The 18,658-nt window shown below is 43.6% G+C and overlaps 1 protein-coding gene across 3 annotated transcripts in view; it reads right to left on the bottom strand.

The window, feature by feature from the left end:
• The window catches only part of palm2akap2 (PALM2 and AKAP2 fusion), an 87,648-nt gene that overhangs the window by 16,614 nt on the left and 52,376 nt on the right, over positions 1-18,658 (bottom strand). For all 3 annotated transcript variants that reach the window (XM_069162512.1, XM_069162521.1, XM_069162530.1), the window contains exon 9: positions 13,514-13,599. In XM_069162512.1, coding sequence (XP_069018613.1) covers positions 13,514-13,599 — 86 coding nt within the window. The remainder of the gene's footprint in view (positions 1-13,513; positions 13,600-18,658) is intronic.

Raw genomic sequence — 18,658 nt, 5'->3', positions numbered from 1 at the left:
AGCCGCGAGGCGCTCTTAATGTTGTTTCAGAGGCTCGTCCAGCTTTATGAAGATAAAACTGCAGAGGAGAAACCAAATCTCTGTCAATGTTAGGCTTCAAAGGCAAATATTTAATCAACCCCCCCCCCCACCACCACCCCTCCCACCAGACTTTACATCTCAGGGTCACTCTCAGGCTTTTCATGTGTCTGCTGCGATTGTGTGCGAGTGTGTTCGAGTTGGGAGTCATAGGATCAGGCCGCAAGAAACCAGAGCCGACCTGAGTCACGGTCCACTTTCTCTGCTCACAAACCAAGTTACATCCAGACGCAACGGAACGGGAAACACTTTCCCCGAATTCACACGAGCCGCTGGCGTCAGTGCGTTTAGCGGCTGCGAACGAGGGACCTGTGTCAGGATGACTTCCAGCAATTTTCAGGCTGAAGGAATCTTTTTTTTTTTTTTTTTTTAAAGCCAAATAAGAACGTGATCAAACGGTTTTATGGCTGAATTTGACAGAATGATATATTACTTCTTCTCCGGGTATTAGATTTGCTCTAATTGCTTTCCTCCTCTAACCTCGTCCCAGTGACAAGAAAGTGAACCAGATGCGGAGGGACTTTGTCACACAGAACGCACAAGCACTGTTCTCGTCTCCTGTCCTGTTCACGTCTGAAATATCGTCTTTCAAACCCGAATAAAGATTATACGGGACTGGACCACAAACCATCTGTCTTTGAACTTTCGTTTTAATGTCAGAATTATTTTTTGATCTTATTCAAATCTTATGGAGGGTAAGTGGAGAACAGCAGGGTGGTCTGGAGGGTTAAGGGAGGCTATCCTGATCTGAGGAAAAGGAAGCCCTAAAAAAAAAAAAAAAAAAAAAAAAAAAAAGCCAGTGGGTGCTCATTAACAAAGCGTGACGAGCAGTAGCTGTACCTTCCTACTAACTGTGAACTGATTACAACACAATACAACCTACTGAAATGAAACATGAGCTGTGTTACACAAACAAAATCCAGCTGCCTCTTAGTGCTTGGAAAAGCAAATCATGAGCTCTCGGTGAGTTCCCAGTCCAGAAATAACTCCGAGCTGATGAAGAGAAATCGGTCACAGAAAATTGGGACAGTAACCCAATTGTTGCACATGCACCGGGTGGGGGGGGGTTCAAATCCCGGATGGGTTGTAACGCGCAGAGACTTGCGGTGGTCATTACTGTCTGCCGGTGCCGGAGATTTAGAAAGCGATGAGCTAATTATCGCAAGCTGCGTCCAGTAATAGACAAACTGGGGAGGACGAAAAAGACAAAGAGAGAGTTGCAGAGTGACGAAGACGGCAGGAGGACGTGTGATGTTTGGTTCGTGGTGCGAGTGAATGCATGATGTGAATACATGATGTGAATACATGATGTGAATACATGATGTAAATACATGATGTGAATACATGATGTGAACACATGATGTAAATACATGATGTGAACACATGATGTGAATACATGATGTGAATACATGATGTGAACACATGATGTAAATACATGATGTGAACACATGATGTAAATACATGATGTGAACACATGATGTGAACACATGACGTGAATACATGATGTAAATACATGATGTGAACACATGATGTGAACTGGGTCGACACCATCGAGTCAATAAAGAGCAGAGCCCGGAGCAGTCTTCTGTCAGGGAGGTTGATCGTGATTGATCAGGAACGCAGCGAATGACACACTTAAGCATTGCAGCAGAAATATACGAAAGTCCACCGCTGCCGTACACGAAGACACACATTGCAAACTTCTGTACACACTGTAAGAAGTCAAGGTGTCTTAACACGTACGGACAGAAGTATTTATAGGAAATGTACTTTTTTTTTTTGGAATTGGGGTCATGTCCGCAGGGTATACAGTTAGTGTCGCCATCTGTGCGAGTTTCTGTCAGTTCAACTCTGTGGTTCTGCGTACTGCACGTGGACAGAATCACAAGCACGTTTAAAGTTACACGCACAGCATTTCATTGGCGTCTTGTGTTCGTAATTTTGACACTATTTGGATGTTCAGAAGGACATAAAATGGGAGGGATGCTTGTTAAATCTTCAAAAATTCAACAAAAAATGTACACGGGATCTTTCTCTTAGCCAATTTCTGAATTCTTCGAGAAAACATAATCCTGTCAGCTGAAATGCAACTCTGACATTTATGACTTGAGCGTTCGAAATATCTTCGTCTGCTTTGTTAGATGCCGTTGGTCAATAATATATTTATATGTCGTGACAAGCCACCGAGCCAATAGGTTGCAGCTGGATAACGCTGTGAGTATTGCTCACAACAATACTTACTTGTGTTAATCACGAGGGAAAAACAGAAACCGCCGACCACTCTAAAGGAAACCACGGATTTAACCATACTTTAGTGAAAGCGTCAAAGCATGAGAGTTTGGAAGACACCAAGCAAACACATAGAGATTATGCAGAGTCGCCATTCGATCCTAAAGAAGCTCAGTGCTAAATTCAGGCTTTAAGTGTTCAAATAGCAATATTGTATTTTGTAATTTACCCCAATAAAATATGGAGAGTGCCAACATGAGATGAGAAGCCCTTCACCATCCTCGACAACGCTGTGTTGTCTACTGAATAAAGAGATTTAAAGCGGTTTATATTAAAAAAATATTGTCCTGCACTGGGCTTGGAAAAGCTGTAACTGTGTTTAACAGATGTCCTCAAATGCAGCACGATTCGGTACCAGCATGGTCTATTTCCCGATCCGTTCAAAAAAATCTAATTTTGGTGGATGCTGGAGAAGACATAAGACATTTCATGAACAGGAAGGAAGGATTAATAATAATGTCTGAGTTGAGGAAAAAAGTGTCAATCATCTATTCTCGAGTCTGCAGTCATATATAACGTCAGCTTCAATACGTCATTCTCAGTTATTTTAAACCGAGTCTTGCTGGATGATGAAGATAGCGATGACAAAATAAAAGCTGGGCGGGTGAACACTTCAATCTTCAAAACAAAACAGAAGATGCTGCAAAGTAAAGGAAGCAACGGATTGGATGAAAGCCTATCACAGCTCACAGGTCATCTAAACAGGAAACCAGGAAGCGCTGCTAACTTGTATCCATGGAAATGGCCCCCTCAACACAGGAAATCCACCAAAAAAAAACTCGAGGCCACCTGCACAAAAACACAGACAAACAAGCACAGACTAGTAGCAACATGCTAACATGCGAAGTCCACTGAGGTCAACTAATCTCGGAGGCAGCGGACCTGATCAGCTGGAAAGCGATGCATGAATGAAAAGTAAGTACGTAAGTATTAAAACCTGAAAATTGCTTCACAAATATATATATATATATATATATATATATATATATATATATATATATATATATATATATATTCACACGTTTAAGACTTGTTTTGAATGGATGATTATTTGTCAGCGGCTTTGAAGCAACATCAACAAACCCCGCGATCTCTGGGGAGTAACCAATTCACAGCCAAACAGTACAGTGGAATTAAAGCAGCGCTAAAGAAGAGCTACTGCAATGAGGCTGTCTGCTGTGTACTTCTACCCAGCTCCACACTCCAAGACACACACGCAAGCAGAGTTGACAAGCTTATCGCAGCACCGCAAATGCATGACAATGAAGGCCGTTTTCACCTACCCACTGCCAGAGAGCTTGAAACAACAACCAGACCGAAATCATGTCCAGGTCCCTTTCTGAGGTTTGATAGTTGCAGAGGAATGTGCAGCATGCCCGGACTAGCAACTATTTGTGTCCCCTTTCGAAAACCTCTCATGACCCGCTCGCACACAGCCCGGACCCCCCCCCCCACCCCACCCCACCAACCCACCACCCCAACACCCCTCCATGGAACATCAACAAAGGGCCCGACTGGCACTGCAGGGAGATCCTTCAGGCTGAATACTAATGCTACACACACACACACACACACACACACACACACACACACACACACACACACACACACACACACACACGCACACGCACGTTCACAGATGAGAGCTCTTAAGCAGAAAAGGTCTGTCGTCAGAGAGTGTGACCGGTCGTGTACACAAACCAGATGAACACTCCTCGTCAGAGTACAGGACTCACTGGGAGGAAACGGCCCGGCAGCCGAACACCGAACAGCCGTCCATTATTACCGAAAGGCCTGAAGTAAAGGCAGCGGCTGTGCTGCTCTGGCGCAGAACTCCGTGTGCAATAATACTTCACACCGTGGAAGCAAGACAAACTTTGCCTGGCTGGATGCCCGGTGAAACGGTGCCCCGTGTGGGTGTTATATGATAGTTAGTGTACAGAGAGTCAGCCAGTGGCACAAAATAAGCACTATTTAAGGCCACCGTACAAAGCACGGGTCATCCTGATAGAAGTTATTTATTAAAAAAATAACATTAGCATGAACTGATTTATTAACCGCGGCCAGCGGGCACCAAGAAACAAGCTTCATGAAGTACAATAAGATAACCTGATTGGACAAACAGACCAGGCATCTTAAACTAAGTTTAGGAGTTAGTTTAAGATGCCTGGTCGGATGTAATATGGTTGGATTTTACAGATGCCTGCAGGACTCTGACTATTTAACACAGCCGAATACATGCAATCTTGCACTGGTTATATCAACATGTAATTATGTACAGAAAAAAAACAACCCAAAAAAACCCAACGATGCTCTTTACTTTTGTGGTTCTCACACTCAAATCTCAAATTAGCCTGACCGAGTTTTGAACTCTCCGGCACTTACAGATGAATACAGATAGATCTTGTCGGTCGTGTTGTTCGTAACTGTCAAGAATTAGAAAACGTCACGACCAGATGACAAAACTTTAACTGGAAGCATTTCCCACCCCTCCTTTCCTCTGCTTCCACCGGTTACATAAGAGTCCAGCTCCCTCCTGCTGTTAATCCAGCAGCACACAGTACATGCTCGTCAACCATCTCTCCCTTCCTTTCGGACACTTGTACAAGCATCAAAGGTTATTCCTTACTTAAAAAACTCCAAACCAGTCAAACTTCAAAGGTTGCCCGGCAACATAAGTAACTTCCAAACTGGAACCGAGCCGACCAAACGGATCCTCCGTCAGACGGTCAGAACGAGAAACTACAGGTTGTGCTGGAAATGAACGAAGGACCGACATGAGGGAACAAATCTCGGCTCGACGAGGAGGAGGAGGAGGAGGAGGAGGAGGAGACGCATGGATGGCTGAGCTTGAGGGTTTCGATGATGTGGCTGTGGCATGCTTGTGTGTGTGTGTGTGTGTGTGTGTGTGTGCGTGCGTGCGTGTGTGCGTGGTATGTGAGTTTCTCTGCGACCTTAGTTGTGTGTTTGAGTGAAGAAAAAGCCACCGAGCATATAATTCTAATCCTTTCCCAGCATGAACCAGCCCACTTTAGTTTTTCATCCCACAGGACTCCCAGATCAGAGACCACACAGTGAGGCGAAGCAGCTAACAGGCCGACGGGTAAAGGTCCTGAATAACATTAAGACGAGCGGTCTGCGTCAGCTTTTTTTTGTGGATTTTATGTCGAGCGAAAAAAAAAAGAAGAAAAAAGGCCGTCGGCTTCACGTTTAATCGGGGGAATGCTGTCTGATAAACGCCGAGTGGCTTTCAGCAGTTGCTGGGTTTAATTTTCCAAGAACATGTAAATCACAAGTTCATGCTGTCCCAAGAAAAAAAATGGTTTTTTTAAATTTTTTTTAGCAACGTTAACATCATCGTCCAATTAAAACATTCGAATGACCAGTTTTCTCAACAATGTGCGTCTCATGTTTAATATTACAGGCAGTAAAAAAAAAATAAAAAAAGTGCAAAACAGCAGTTCAAACGTAACGTGGTCTCTGATTTGATAACTGAATGACATAATGTGACAAACACAACAAGTTTAGAATGAATGAAGGCGCGAACACACTTTATATATATATAAAAAAAAAAAACTGCTCTGAAATAATTGAAAACAAACAGTTGAATTAAAGCTTCCTGGATCAAGTTGCAGAGCTCTCAGGAGAGAAAACGATAAGAAGCTCCGGACTAACAAAGCCGGTCAGCGAAGTGTCCGACAACAACACAAACTCTTAAAAGATTTGAGTCTGACCTTATAATCCATCACCAGCTCACTCGTCTTCAGCATTAGTTGAGCGGTCTCGTACCAAATCGGTATTTGCAGACCCGGTCCCCACGATGACACGCTGCGTAGCCATGGCCGCCCTCAGCCCGAGCAAAACCGACTAAAGACCTCCAGCTTAGTCCTCGCCGTGAGGCGGAGTGCGTTAACGCCGCTGCCCCGAGAGAGTGAATCTCGTCCCACCGTTAGCTTATAGCATTAACTAGCTCTGCCTCACACTGTGCTAATCACCAAGTCTATTTCCGGAAACGAGCTCATCAGCCTGCAGTATTTAGACAGACGAAGGACAAAAACAGTACGTGGCAGTAAACACGTCTGAGCCTGACAATCACAGCGTTGTCCTTTTATATGGATGCAAAACTTTTTTTTTCCATCAGCAATATTTTTAGTTTTTTTTTTTTTTTTTTTCCTCCAAGGGGATTATGGTGAATTTGAAACACTCTCCAGAGAACACTTTGAACTCATTTTGCGTTCAACTCGCATTTTGCGTTAAGCGGATTTAAGATTATTATTATTAGACATTATAACACTTAGGCGCAGCACCTGAGCCTAACAAACAGAAAGGAAAAAAAAACAAAACGATTTTGACTGTTATCGATGGGAACGTGTGAAAATTGAAGTTCAAATGCATTGACTGAGCCTAGTTTTACCAATGTTTTGTGATTATTTTTTTTTTTTTTCACGGCACACGTCGAATTTAAAAAAAATAAATAATAGTCTTAAGTTTATGTGAAAATGTCTCGTTTTTAACTGCCACCAACCACTGAGCGCCTAAACCCTGCAGAAACCTAATGGAAAACCCTGAATACACAACTAAAACCCAATTTAATCTACTGCTGTCTGGTGTGTGTGTGTGTGTGTGTGTGTGTGTGTGTGTGTGTGTGTGTGTGTGTGTGTGTGTGTGTACAAATCAATACCGCAAACAAGAAGCCTCAGCTGGTCCGCCTCCACCACATTCTTCAACACAGTAGTCACTGAACTTACCTGACCTCGTTTTCTCCTCTAAACGTACGGCTAACCTTCGGAGAAAACTCCCCCGCGCACTCCCCCCTCAACTATTTCACCCAGTAGCAATGATGACATCATCGGCTACGACATCAGAGTTTTCGTACTCGCACCCCGGAGGTGCATGCTCGGACTACCTTTTCAATCGTGCGCAACCGCGCGCCAATCTGTCCGGGCCGTCCCAAAATAAAAACAAACAACAAAAAAAATGCGCTGGTTGTCGCTTATTTACAGCAAAGACGGACAGAAACCAGATTGGCTGAACCTCGGGTATTTATCACAACTGGAACCCTTGAAGAATTCCCGGGCAAGACGACGGTCTGAAGGCAGTTTTCTTAATTGTGTCCCGCTCCCTGCATTTTCATTGTCAACGCGTGCGTGCTTGTCCATTTGTGCCGGCAGGTGGTTTGAGCGTTGCTTTGCGCTTAAATAAACGGCCTCCGTTGCACGGTGCAACAATAGTTGGTGGATGTTGTGGACAATAGTGGGCAGCGGAGGTTGTGTAACGTTGACCCGTCACGTGGCTGACTTGTATTGTCACATTTCCTGCGTCCCTCCGGTTCTCTTCCTCTCTGGAACACAAATACTAAAACAGAGGACAAAACCATTTTTCTAAGATGGAATGTGAAAGAAAAAAAAAAAAGAAAAAAGAAACTTGCCCGCTTTGCATTATTATTGATTTAGGAGGGACCGAAGTCGTCCCGGACCTTCGGCTCGACCTTCAGACCTTTCGGACTTCCGAGAAGTCGAACAGTTTGGTTTGGTGTGTTCCCCAGCTGGAGACACAGTGACAGATCGAGACCCGACCAACGGTGAGATAACCGCTTCTGCTGCAGCTTCTGTCCAATGTGAGCCACTAATGGGTTCAGAAACAAATCGTGGTAACTTCAGTTCCCATAATAACGACGTTAAAATAAACGGTACCGTCAGTTCAGTCTAATTATCCAGCCGACAGCAAACCCACACTGATGCCCGTTTCTAACTGGATACAGCTTTTGTGCCCACGGCTGCATTATTGTACTTTTCCCTGCAACATGATGGCGGGTTTCATTTAGAAGAATCCAACATTTTACAGGAAATTTAGCTTCAGATGACGACAGAAGCATCCTGGGCCTCCATCTCTCCTCTCCGACGGTGTCAAGGCGACATCTTTTACTCACTTTCAGCTGTCATCTACTCCCGTGGGCCAAACAGAAATAGCCGCAAAGTGTCACTCGCACCACAAAGAACTGCTGGAAATGCCAGCGACTTCAGACATGCACCGACTTGAGGAGGCTTTGTTTAAATGGTGGGGGGAAAAAAATAATAATCATTTTTTCAAGGCTCGGGCTAATGGTTGGCCCGAGGGGCGCTCACGTGACAACGCTTTTCCACGGCAAAACATTCGCGCCACGCGCTGTCTTTCCGATTCATGCTGTCCACTCGTTGTCAGCCGATAATACGCACGTTAGGCCCGCAAACAAAGAGGTGACGCATGCTGCCGTTCCACGATGCCACGTTTGGGACTCGATCCCGTAACACGAGGCGGAGCGTCGCTCTCTTCCCGGAAGACGGGCCCGTCAACGAGATCAGCCACCGGAAGGCCATCGGGCCAGTTAACGTCAACAACGCTTCGAGCGGCGTGAGGCTGAACAGACTCCCCCCCCCCCCTCCCCTCCCCTCCACCTGCGCTGTCCGTTATCTCTCCCCATTGCCGCCCGTCACCACGTCGGTCTCCCTCACCCCGTCGCTCCTGCAGCGCCACACTCCTATTTCCACACCTCGTGTCCTCTTGGCTCCGCTTCGGCATCGTCAACCACACACAGCTGTTATATAACCTGTGTTAAGGTGGGTGTGTGTGTTCCAGTAGACGCACACACACACACACACGCACACACACACACACACGCACACACACGCACACACACACACACACTATACAAACACACACCTTGAGCTGCACCGACAGGCACCGACTGTGTCCACGGGACATTCACCGCACGGTCGGTACCTCCTGTCGCCGACTGCAGAATCGAAGCGGAGAGCCGGCTGTGGTCTTTCTGGGCGAGCGGAGGTATTGGCAAACACTCCGTCTGAATTGGCAGTTTCCCGCTTGGCTTCGTTATTTTCCAGAATCAGCCACCAATTTCAAATGATGACCAAAACAAAACAGCGGAGCACGGACGACGAGCCGTCCTCAACAGAGCGCGGGGCAACAAAAACAGCCTTCAACCTCCACCGCCACTTTTGTTTACCTTTCAATTTCGAACGTCACCGATCAGATCGGACCGGGGTCCCGTCAGCGTCTTCACGACGGAGGTCCCGGTCCGGGTTCTACGTGAATACGGTTCTTCTCCGTCGAGGCGACGCGCCGCAATTAGCTGAAAACGGCTCCAACACGCAGACCGCTCACGAACGAGAAATTACAGGGAATAAAAGTGACGCGAAGACAACGTCATTCTCATTGTTTTGACGTTGCCTCTTTGCTTCCCGGCGGCGGGCGGCTGCGTTGGCGTGTCTCACGGGGCACCGCGGCGTAAACTGGGTGCAAAACACGCGTCAATAGAAGCTGTCGAATGAGAGCGTAACTGGGGAGGAACACAACTCTTTACAGAGCGACAGTCTTGAAAGTTCGACGAGACGTGCCGCGTGCCGGTAACTCCGCTGCCAAGTGGAGCGAAGGCGACGATAAAACGGGGGTCGAGGCGAGTCGTCTATTTACTTCGAGTCTGCGACAGCAGCAGATATATTGGTCTCCGATTTTAGGGTCGTCAAGCGAGTGCTTACCGGCTGTAATCCGTCACGACTTCGCATTCACCCGTCGGGGCAGTTCAATCCCGCACGGTGGCGTCCGTCCCTCCCCGTCGAAACGTGAACGTCGTTAAAAGTCTGCCGTTAAACAATCGCGAGTTGCTTGGCAACAGCGAACGTGTCCAAAAGAAGAAGCATGGAAAAATTCCCCGGGAGGAAATCTGGAGCAAACAAATTAAGTTTGCTTTGGGCATGTGCCAGTTCTCTCTCTCTCTGGTTTCCTCCCCTGCTGTGACTCCATAGTTATACACCAGCTCATTTGTGACTGCTCCTTCTTTTCACCTTTTTTTTGAAAATGTTAACCTGCAACCAGTACGATTTTTTTTTTTTTTTTTAGGCGGGGAAACGGCGCGTATTGCAAATCGACCGTGTGGTTGTCACCAACAGCGAGGCCATTTAGACTGGACGTCAGCTGAAGAATGTATGATCACGCTTCACTGATACCGTTAACGCAACACGACATGATGAACCGTTAGGGTGCAGAAAAGAGGGGTAACTCCACCGGGCCAAAGAAAACATCATCATTGTGGGTTTTTTGGGTTTGTTTTTTTTAGTGCAGGATACGACAAATGGCAGCATCCACACACACACACACACACACACACACACACACACACACACACAAAAAACGTCTCTCGGGCTTTGCCAAGTCATTCAGCGTGTGGATGATGGGAAAAGCAGGTTAAGGTCATTGCTATATCTGGGTTAAAGTGATGCAGAGGTAGGAGGAGGAGGAGGAGGAGGAGGAGGAGAAGGAGGAGGAGCACAAAGAGACAGAGAGAAAGAGGAAGACTACTGCAGCAAGCAGTCTGGTCCACTGACCTCCTTTGGTCGTCTCTCCAGTGGAGAGGAGGGTGCAGGATCCTGTGTCCTCCCCCACTTTAAAGCTAATTACAGGCTTGGTTTCTATTAACCGGCAACCACACACATAACTGACAACACCTTCAGCGTGCAGATGCAGTCAGAGACACACACACACACACACACACACACACACACACACACACACACACCCTTCACCTATAAGCTAACGGCGCACTTCCACTGGCTATCCCTCCCCACGACTTCTCTTTCCAATGGAAACTTTTAAGTTAAAATACATTTCTGATATGTTTTGAGCATGTATTTATTTTTTTTTTGCTCTGGTGCCTGTGCGGTAAAAGATGTGTGGAAAAACCCTCTGATTCCCGGAGCTCCTTACGACCGGATAATTAACAGATAACAACCCGGGATTAGCTTTTAACAGCGGACGCGTAACCGACCTGCTGACCGCTACTTCTTCTTCTTCTTCTTCTTCTTCTTCTTCTTCTTCCTTTGTCTTCTTCGTCTACGATAAAATAAAAAATAAAAAAAAACGTGGCCGCTGCACCAGCAGCCGGCGGGACGTTCCGTGAAACAAACGGGACAGGTGAAGTGGCGGAGCGGATGTTCACGTGCTCTCAGCGGCGGCGGCGGCCCCGGTACCAGCAGCCTCTGACGGGTGACATTGAGCCGCTTTTACGCGCCAGCTTTTCCAACTGGCGACTCCCTCCTCCTCCTCCTCTTTCTCCTCCTCCTCCTCAGTCTCTATTTCCTCCTCGCCCCCTCTCTCTGTCGCTCTCTCGCCCCTTTTTTTTTTTTTTTTATTTTTTTTTTTCTAGGCACGCGCGCTGAATAATGCAGGGCTCGCGAGGTCCCGGGAGTGTTTTCTGTCCGGTTCCAGAGACAATCAGAGAGCGAGCCGCCAGCCCGAGCACAATGAGGGCGACCTGCGCGGATCAGGTTACCGCCGTGCCGCCTTTCATTCATTTATTCAGCCGCAAAACAATCTGACTGCGGCCCGACAAGCCCCCCCCCCCCCCTACCCCTCCCTCCTGTCCTGCTTCTGTCCCCCCACCTTTCTGCCTCCACCCCTCCTGCTCCACCACCACCACCATCACCATCACCACCCCTCTCAAATGTGCTCAGGTGGCATTTTCAGAGCAACAAAAACAAACTCGGAACACTCCAGAACAGGCGGCGCTAGTAAGCGAGCCTGTCTACTCCAGCACTTAAGTACAATTTAAGGGTTAGATGTCGGACACCTTGTTCTGCTCCAGCCCGTGGAAACAGAGCAGAAGTCCGACGGAGTTGCCCTGATGGTGCCGTGCAAACACATAAATCACTGGACTATCCCTTTAAGAGATACAGTTAATAAGGGGATCGATGTTACTGACGAAACACATTGTTAAATGTTTTTAATGTATCAGAATGCAAAATGTAATAATATAAGGGGCCATTTTGCACAATGAGTAGGCGTACTTTTACTTTTAAATACTTTTTTCCATGCTTATGATTGCGTTACTTTAATAAAACTTGTATTTCAGTGTTACTACTTCAAAAACAAAGGATCTGAGTACTTCTTAAACTACTCGAAAACCAGAAAAGATGCAGGACACCAACTATTGAATAAATAAGATAATAAACATATTACTAATAAATTACTAAATGGCTATTACGGAACAGCCTAGCCGCTGTATACCATAAATAGACAAATATCAATATACACCATAGAAAATCGACTTTACTGTCATAATATAGTCGCGATTGACTTGTAGCTCACCACACTGCATAATTAGATATGACTCCCTATAATATTATACACTGTAGGCTTTATTACAGTACAAAGATACCATAGTAGATAAAAAAAAAAATGCCCCCCAAGTACAGTAAGGTCACAAAAAATGTACTGTTTCATTATTCTATTCCTGTATAAATAAAGGAAAGCCACAAAGTAGAGTAAGGTCAGATATATATTACTATATACTACAAATATGATAGAAACGCTGCTGAGGGACATCTCTGCACACTGCAGAACAGTTTTACACCTGTAGCAAGGAAACAGTGTGACTGACTGGCGTTTCAAATATGCCCTGCGAGGAGATTACTTATTCAGCACAAACAGTCTGTATGAAAGCACACAGGGTACCACTGAGCACAAGCCTGAACTGCAGATGGATTATCTCACTTAAAAACCTTTCCCACTTGTGATCTGTCTTCACGTAGAGATCATCAATCTGTGAGCTTTTATAAAACATTAGCACTTTGGGATTTAGGTCCTTTATGTGCCCACTTTACCCTCAAACTGCCTTGCCTACATACAGATACAGTATGTAGTATATATATATATATATATATATATATATATATATATATAAATATATATAGCAGCTCACACATAGTCAATATTAAAAATATTATAGCTCAGAAAAACTACCTCACAGCACTGGGGTTGTGCTTCTTCACATCTTTTCTGGACTCTGCTTTTCCTACTTTTTTTTCTCTCCAAATATCAGACCAGTCTGATTCAGACACACACAAACACAAATGTACAGCATTTCAGTGAGCGACAGCCCAAAACAAAAAAATGGAAAATGGAAATTGTTGTTAGGAAGCCTGTAATCCTGTGTAAAAGGTGAACAAATAGTTCCCCTCTTTATATGCACATCATGAAAGGTTTCCTGGCAGACATTTGTCTGATGGAGTCGCTCGCTTTTTAGATGTAAAACAAAGCCTTCTGACAAATTGTGAATTCAAGCTATTACAATCCCTTCATACACATTACTCACCATGGCAGTGAGAGGATGTCTGCTGGGAATGGGGGGTTGATAACCATTTGCTGTTGTCACGGTAACCCATGGTGTTTGGCTGTAGCCTGTGATAAAAACAAATAAAAAAAAAAATAGAGTTAGTGCTACCATTGTCATCACTGTCATCTTTCATATTCATGTGCACCAGTGGGAGCCTCAAACGTCAAGTGAAGACACAATTGTTTTGAATACCTACAGCCTAAAACCATAATCAGATTTTAACTGATCATGACTGAGAATATTCAAATTCATGACTGGTAACATCTTCAGTTTATAAACCTTTAAACACGTTCATTTCCTCTATTGAGAGCACCTCCAACCCCCGAAGGGAAGCGTGAACTTTCCATAGTTCTCTACTGTGACTTCGTCCTAATCTGTCACTCCATATGAAATAAGAAAATCAGCCTGTTCTGGCCCGTTATCTGGTTTTAAAAGGAGTTTCACGAGCTCCAACAGGATGGATCACATAATCCTCCGAATTAAGTGAAAAGATGAAAATATGCTCGTTTTCCTTTGTGCAAATCTGATAGTGAAAAGCTAATCACGCGCCTAATCTATAAATCTGCTCCGCAACGCGCACATATGCCTTTGTGGTAGCTTTGTAATACTGTAAATCAGTCAGTTATTATCACTGCGACAGTTCTTTTTACTTCTATATCAGCACGACCCAGACGGTACATCTTCAGTCCGCAGTGCGCTGTTTGGCCGTACTTTATCTTTGTCCCATTCTCTGCTGATTCAGTGACCCACGCCCACATTGGAGAGTACATCTGATTTCACATCTTATCATCCTCAAACTCCTGACACCCATGCTTGCCGCAGCTGAAGGAGCAACACTGCTGGGCGAGAAGAGAATACCAGCATGGATCTGTCAAACTAATACTGCTCCTACAAGACTGTACAGTCCAATCACTGCTGGTGCAACTTCAAATACTATTACTACTGCTGCCACAGCTGCTGCCACTACAGGAGTGTAACAGTCACAGTAGCTAGCATTACATTAATAGTCTGCAGTAGTAGCAGCCTGACACACTACTCCATCCTCCATACTTCAACACAAACTACATTTTCGAGCGAAATATTCGTTTTTCCATGTATTTTGTTACGTATCACAGTCAGCTATAAGTACTAGTTATTTTGCAGATTTCACATACAAAATATGTGATCCGTCTAAAATATTGTAGATTGAACTACCCGGGATGAATATGCTTCTTAAATATGAACTCATCAGTAATAATCATCCAAATATGTACAAGAATAGAACACTTTGAAACTAACTATTCTGCATAATCAGTGCTTTTACTAATAAAAGGGATATTTTACGGTGGAAGAAGTTCTCAGATCCTTTACTTAAGTAAAAGTACCAATACAGCAATCTCGCTATCGCAAGTAAAAGTCCTAAATGCCTGAAAAATATTATTTCAGCAAACATACATAGGTTTAGCAGCAACATGTAGTTAAAGTATCAAAGTAAAACTATAATTTTGGGCCCTCTGACTGATATATTATTATGTATGATATCACTAGATTATTAACAGTGAATCATCAGTGTGTAAGCAGCATGTTACTGTCGTAGCTGCTGCAGGTGGAGCTGGTTTTAACTACTTTATATCCAGTTTTATATCCAGGGACAGCAGATAAACCTGAGGGGTCGTCAGATGATTACTGGGAGAAGAAAGAAGAAAAAAACAAAGATCTGATCCAAAAATCTGTTTTCAGTTTTTGAACTTTTTATCCCACCTTTGATTTTTGGTTGAGATATTGGATCATTTGAACATTTACTGAAATGAAACCGTGTGAGAAGCTTAGAGGGGAAAATACGTTTTCGGAGGAGCTGTTAACAACTCATAGACATCTGAAATGTGAACTACACAATGCTTTTTGTAAGTTTTGTAAGATTTGTAAACCAAAGGTTTAATCTTTATTGTGTTGTATTTTAAAAGCGTGTTATATTCTCCGTTGTGTCAAATCTGCATCTGAAAAGTAACTAAAGCTGTCAGATAAATATAACGGAGTAGAGTGTAGAATATTTCCCTCGAAATGAGGTGGAGTGAAAGCATGAAGTAGCATCAAATGAAAGAAAAGTACACCTACCTCAAAATTGTACTTAAGTACAGCACTTGAGTAAATTAGTTACTTTCCACCACTGCTGGTCACTTCCTATAGATACATCCCGAAGAATATGTCTGTAGTTTTACTTAAATTAAAATTTAAATACAAGATTCAACAGTATAGCAGAGACAGTATTGCCCATAGTTTTAGTAATAGCGGCATGCAGGAATATTAGCAGCAGCAGTTTTAATAGCGTCAGTCGTGGGAGTAGTATTCAGGAAAACTGACTTGGGTCCCTCATTGCACAGTATATGTCATAATTCAGGATTTTTATTTGATATATCCAAACCTGTTGGATCTTCATTTACTTCTCTAAAAAGTATCTTCTACGCGATTTCTGCTTTGAAACTCTGTTTGTTCTATTGCTGGTTGTATCTATAGTTTGACGTTGTGTCATGTTCACTCTTATCAGGCCATTCAGTCATTTATTTGTGGTCATTATCCTTTCTCTGCTGATGATTGTACGTTTACTGAACATCGGTGCAGAATATGAGGCCCAGTTCAAATCACAACATCATGATGAATGCTTGTGAAATAATTCTTGGCACATAAATCATCCTCCTGTCATGTGTGTGTGTGTGTGTGAGAGAGTGTGCCACCACCATCTGCAGTCATGGTTTCCGTAAAACACACGAGGATGTCACTGGCTTAAGATAAATCAATTAATGTTTATTATCATGGAATACAAACCCATCCTGTGCACTGAGAGAGAGCGTGCATGAGGCCTAAATGCTGTGTCCAGATGCCGGTTGTCATGACGTCGCTAATATAATCATTTATCACCTCGGGTTATGTCTTCTGGGAAAGTTTGTCATGTTGCTGACCACCCTGAGTCATGTGTGTTTTGCACAATAACAGTCCGTCATCCAAAATAGACACACACTATCAAAGGAAAGACGACAACTGCATTTTTGAAGGGTTGTGTGTGATACACATAGAAACGTTTTTTTTTTTTAATCCTCTTCATCAGTGAAGTCAGACGAGTGGACAGGCAGTGATTGTTTCCTGATTTCTTGTAGCACCTACCGATACTGCGGAGGTGCCTTGTGCAGAACTAAATCTCTGTAGACTGGTCCAACTAAATGTGTCTTCTTACACTGTCCCCTCATATCTACTTTTCTTCCCCACTTCCAACCTACCTCTCCCTCTTCCTACTTTCACTACAAAACAAAGCACCTCTCCACACTTTCAGTCGTTACCTTCCTGTGTTTGTACCTGGCAGTTGAATGTAACAAAGCACAGGAACTCGGTGTAGAAAATATGATGCTTTGTTATAGATTAAACTACTCAAAATCAGCAGCTGAAATTTTAAAGTTATTTGTTATAATTTGGAGGTTTGGACTAATGATCAACTGATTAATTCTTAAGAATAATCAGAATACAGGCTAATGTATTTGTTGATAATATGAATACAAAAAAATTTATACATATTGTATAATATATTGCTTGGCAACAACACTAGCACTTACAAATTAACACAATGACTAAATATCTAATATTATATAGTATTTTAACGCTTGCAGGAGACATTTTTCTGCGTTCAGTATACTTTGACTTTTGATACTTACTTTGTCCTGAATCCACTTCTGTTTCAGTGTCCTTTAATTATAATTTGAAGTACAGAACTTTTACTTTTAACGTTATAATTTTAGTCTGATATACTTTTACTCTGAAAGTATGTGAATACTTCCTCCACCACTGCTCCCAGATGTTTGAATTGTGTAATCTCATTAGAAAACACACACACGCACACAAGGACGCACGCACAGTATGACTCCCTGCAGGAATGTTGAAGTAATATTAGAGCAATTTTTCATGCGCTGTGGCAAGTCATACTTAAAGAGATTACATAAAAAATTTGCACCACATCTGCACCCTCCTGTGTTAATATTTGCAGCCCAAGAAAATGAAACCATGTAACATTTAAAGCTGTCTAAGTTTTGGCTTAAATCTATTTTACAGAGTGCAGCTGCAGATGTAGCGCTTCGCTCAACAACACCTGTGTGCTATCACTTAGAGCCAATATCACATTTACATGCATCTAAATCCAAGACTTAAAATTTTAACACGGTTAGTATACAAATCATAAGAAAGTATTATTTTTCAGAATCCATTCTCCATCAATTCATCTAATTTTTAAGCATTTATTGCGTAATATGATATTTGAGGAAACAGAGATGGTTTGAATATGCTGAGGTCTAAACAGTAAAGAAAGTCTTACCAGTTTGTTTGTAGGCTTAAATACATGTTGAATAAATTACTATAAAAAAGCTTCGCGTGCGTGCATTATAGTGGCCACAATCAGAGCACACCTCTTCTCCTTCACAGTGATTGATTACCTGTCATGCATTTATTTTGAATTCTTTGATATTTGGATTGGAATTTCAGAAAATGATCCGATGAGACTGTATCAAAAAATGTCAGAATTAGAAGTTATATTACTCTGACGACCTTCAACCCTCACAACAAGCAAAGAACTCTTCTGAGTTTCATGTGAACGGTTGAAGACGCAGTGTCCGTGCTTGTTAGTGGCAGTGAGGTATTATAACAGCTGGGTGCAGTGAGGACAGCTGGTGGTTGTGTTTGTCAGCAGCCAATGAAAAAGTGAATGTTAGAGACAGATGGAAAGAACAACAAGCAAGAGACAGCAAAGGGGGGAACTGGAGAAACTCAGCTTTATTGACCAAAGATAGAGAGAGAGGATACAGACATCAGAGGGGAGAGAGGGAGAGAGAGAGAGAGAAAGAGAGGGAGGGAGGGAGGGAGAGAGAGAGGGAGAGAGAGAGAGGGAGAGAGGGGGAGAGCGTTATGAACAATAGAAAATGGCTCCTTTTTGTTTTAACAGTCCATACAACCATGAGGGCAGGTTGACAGGAAAACAGAGACCCCTACAGAGTCAGAGGAGCACTGCAGGCGTGGCAGTGGGGCTGGTAAACTCAACCAGTCGGTTGTTCATGTACAGCTCCTTGCTTTACATCAAAAAAACACACACACACACACACAAACCCAAAC

This window comes from Embiotoca jacksoni, unplaced genomic scaffold (assembly GCF_022577435.1).
Source record: "Embiotoca jacksoni isolate LCO1_2020_lvr unplaced genomic scaffold, fEmbJac1.0.p SCAF_10, whole genome shotgun sequence".
Classification (NCBI taxonomy): domain Eukaryota; kingdom Metazoa; phylum Chordata; class Actinopteri; family Embiotocidae; genus Embiotoca; species Embiotoca jacksoni.
Note: the sequence above shows the minus strand (reverse complement) of the source record. Positions and strands in the feature narration are given on the sequence as shown.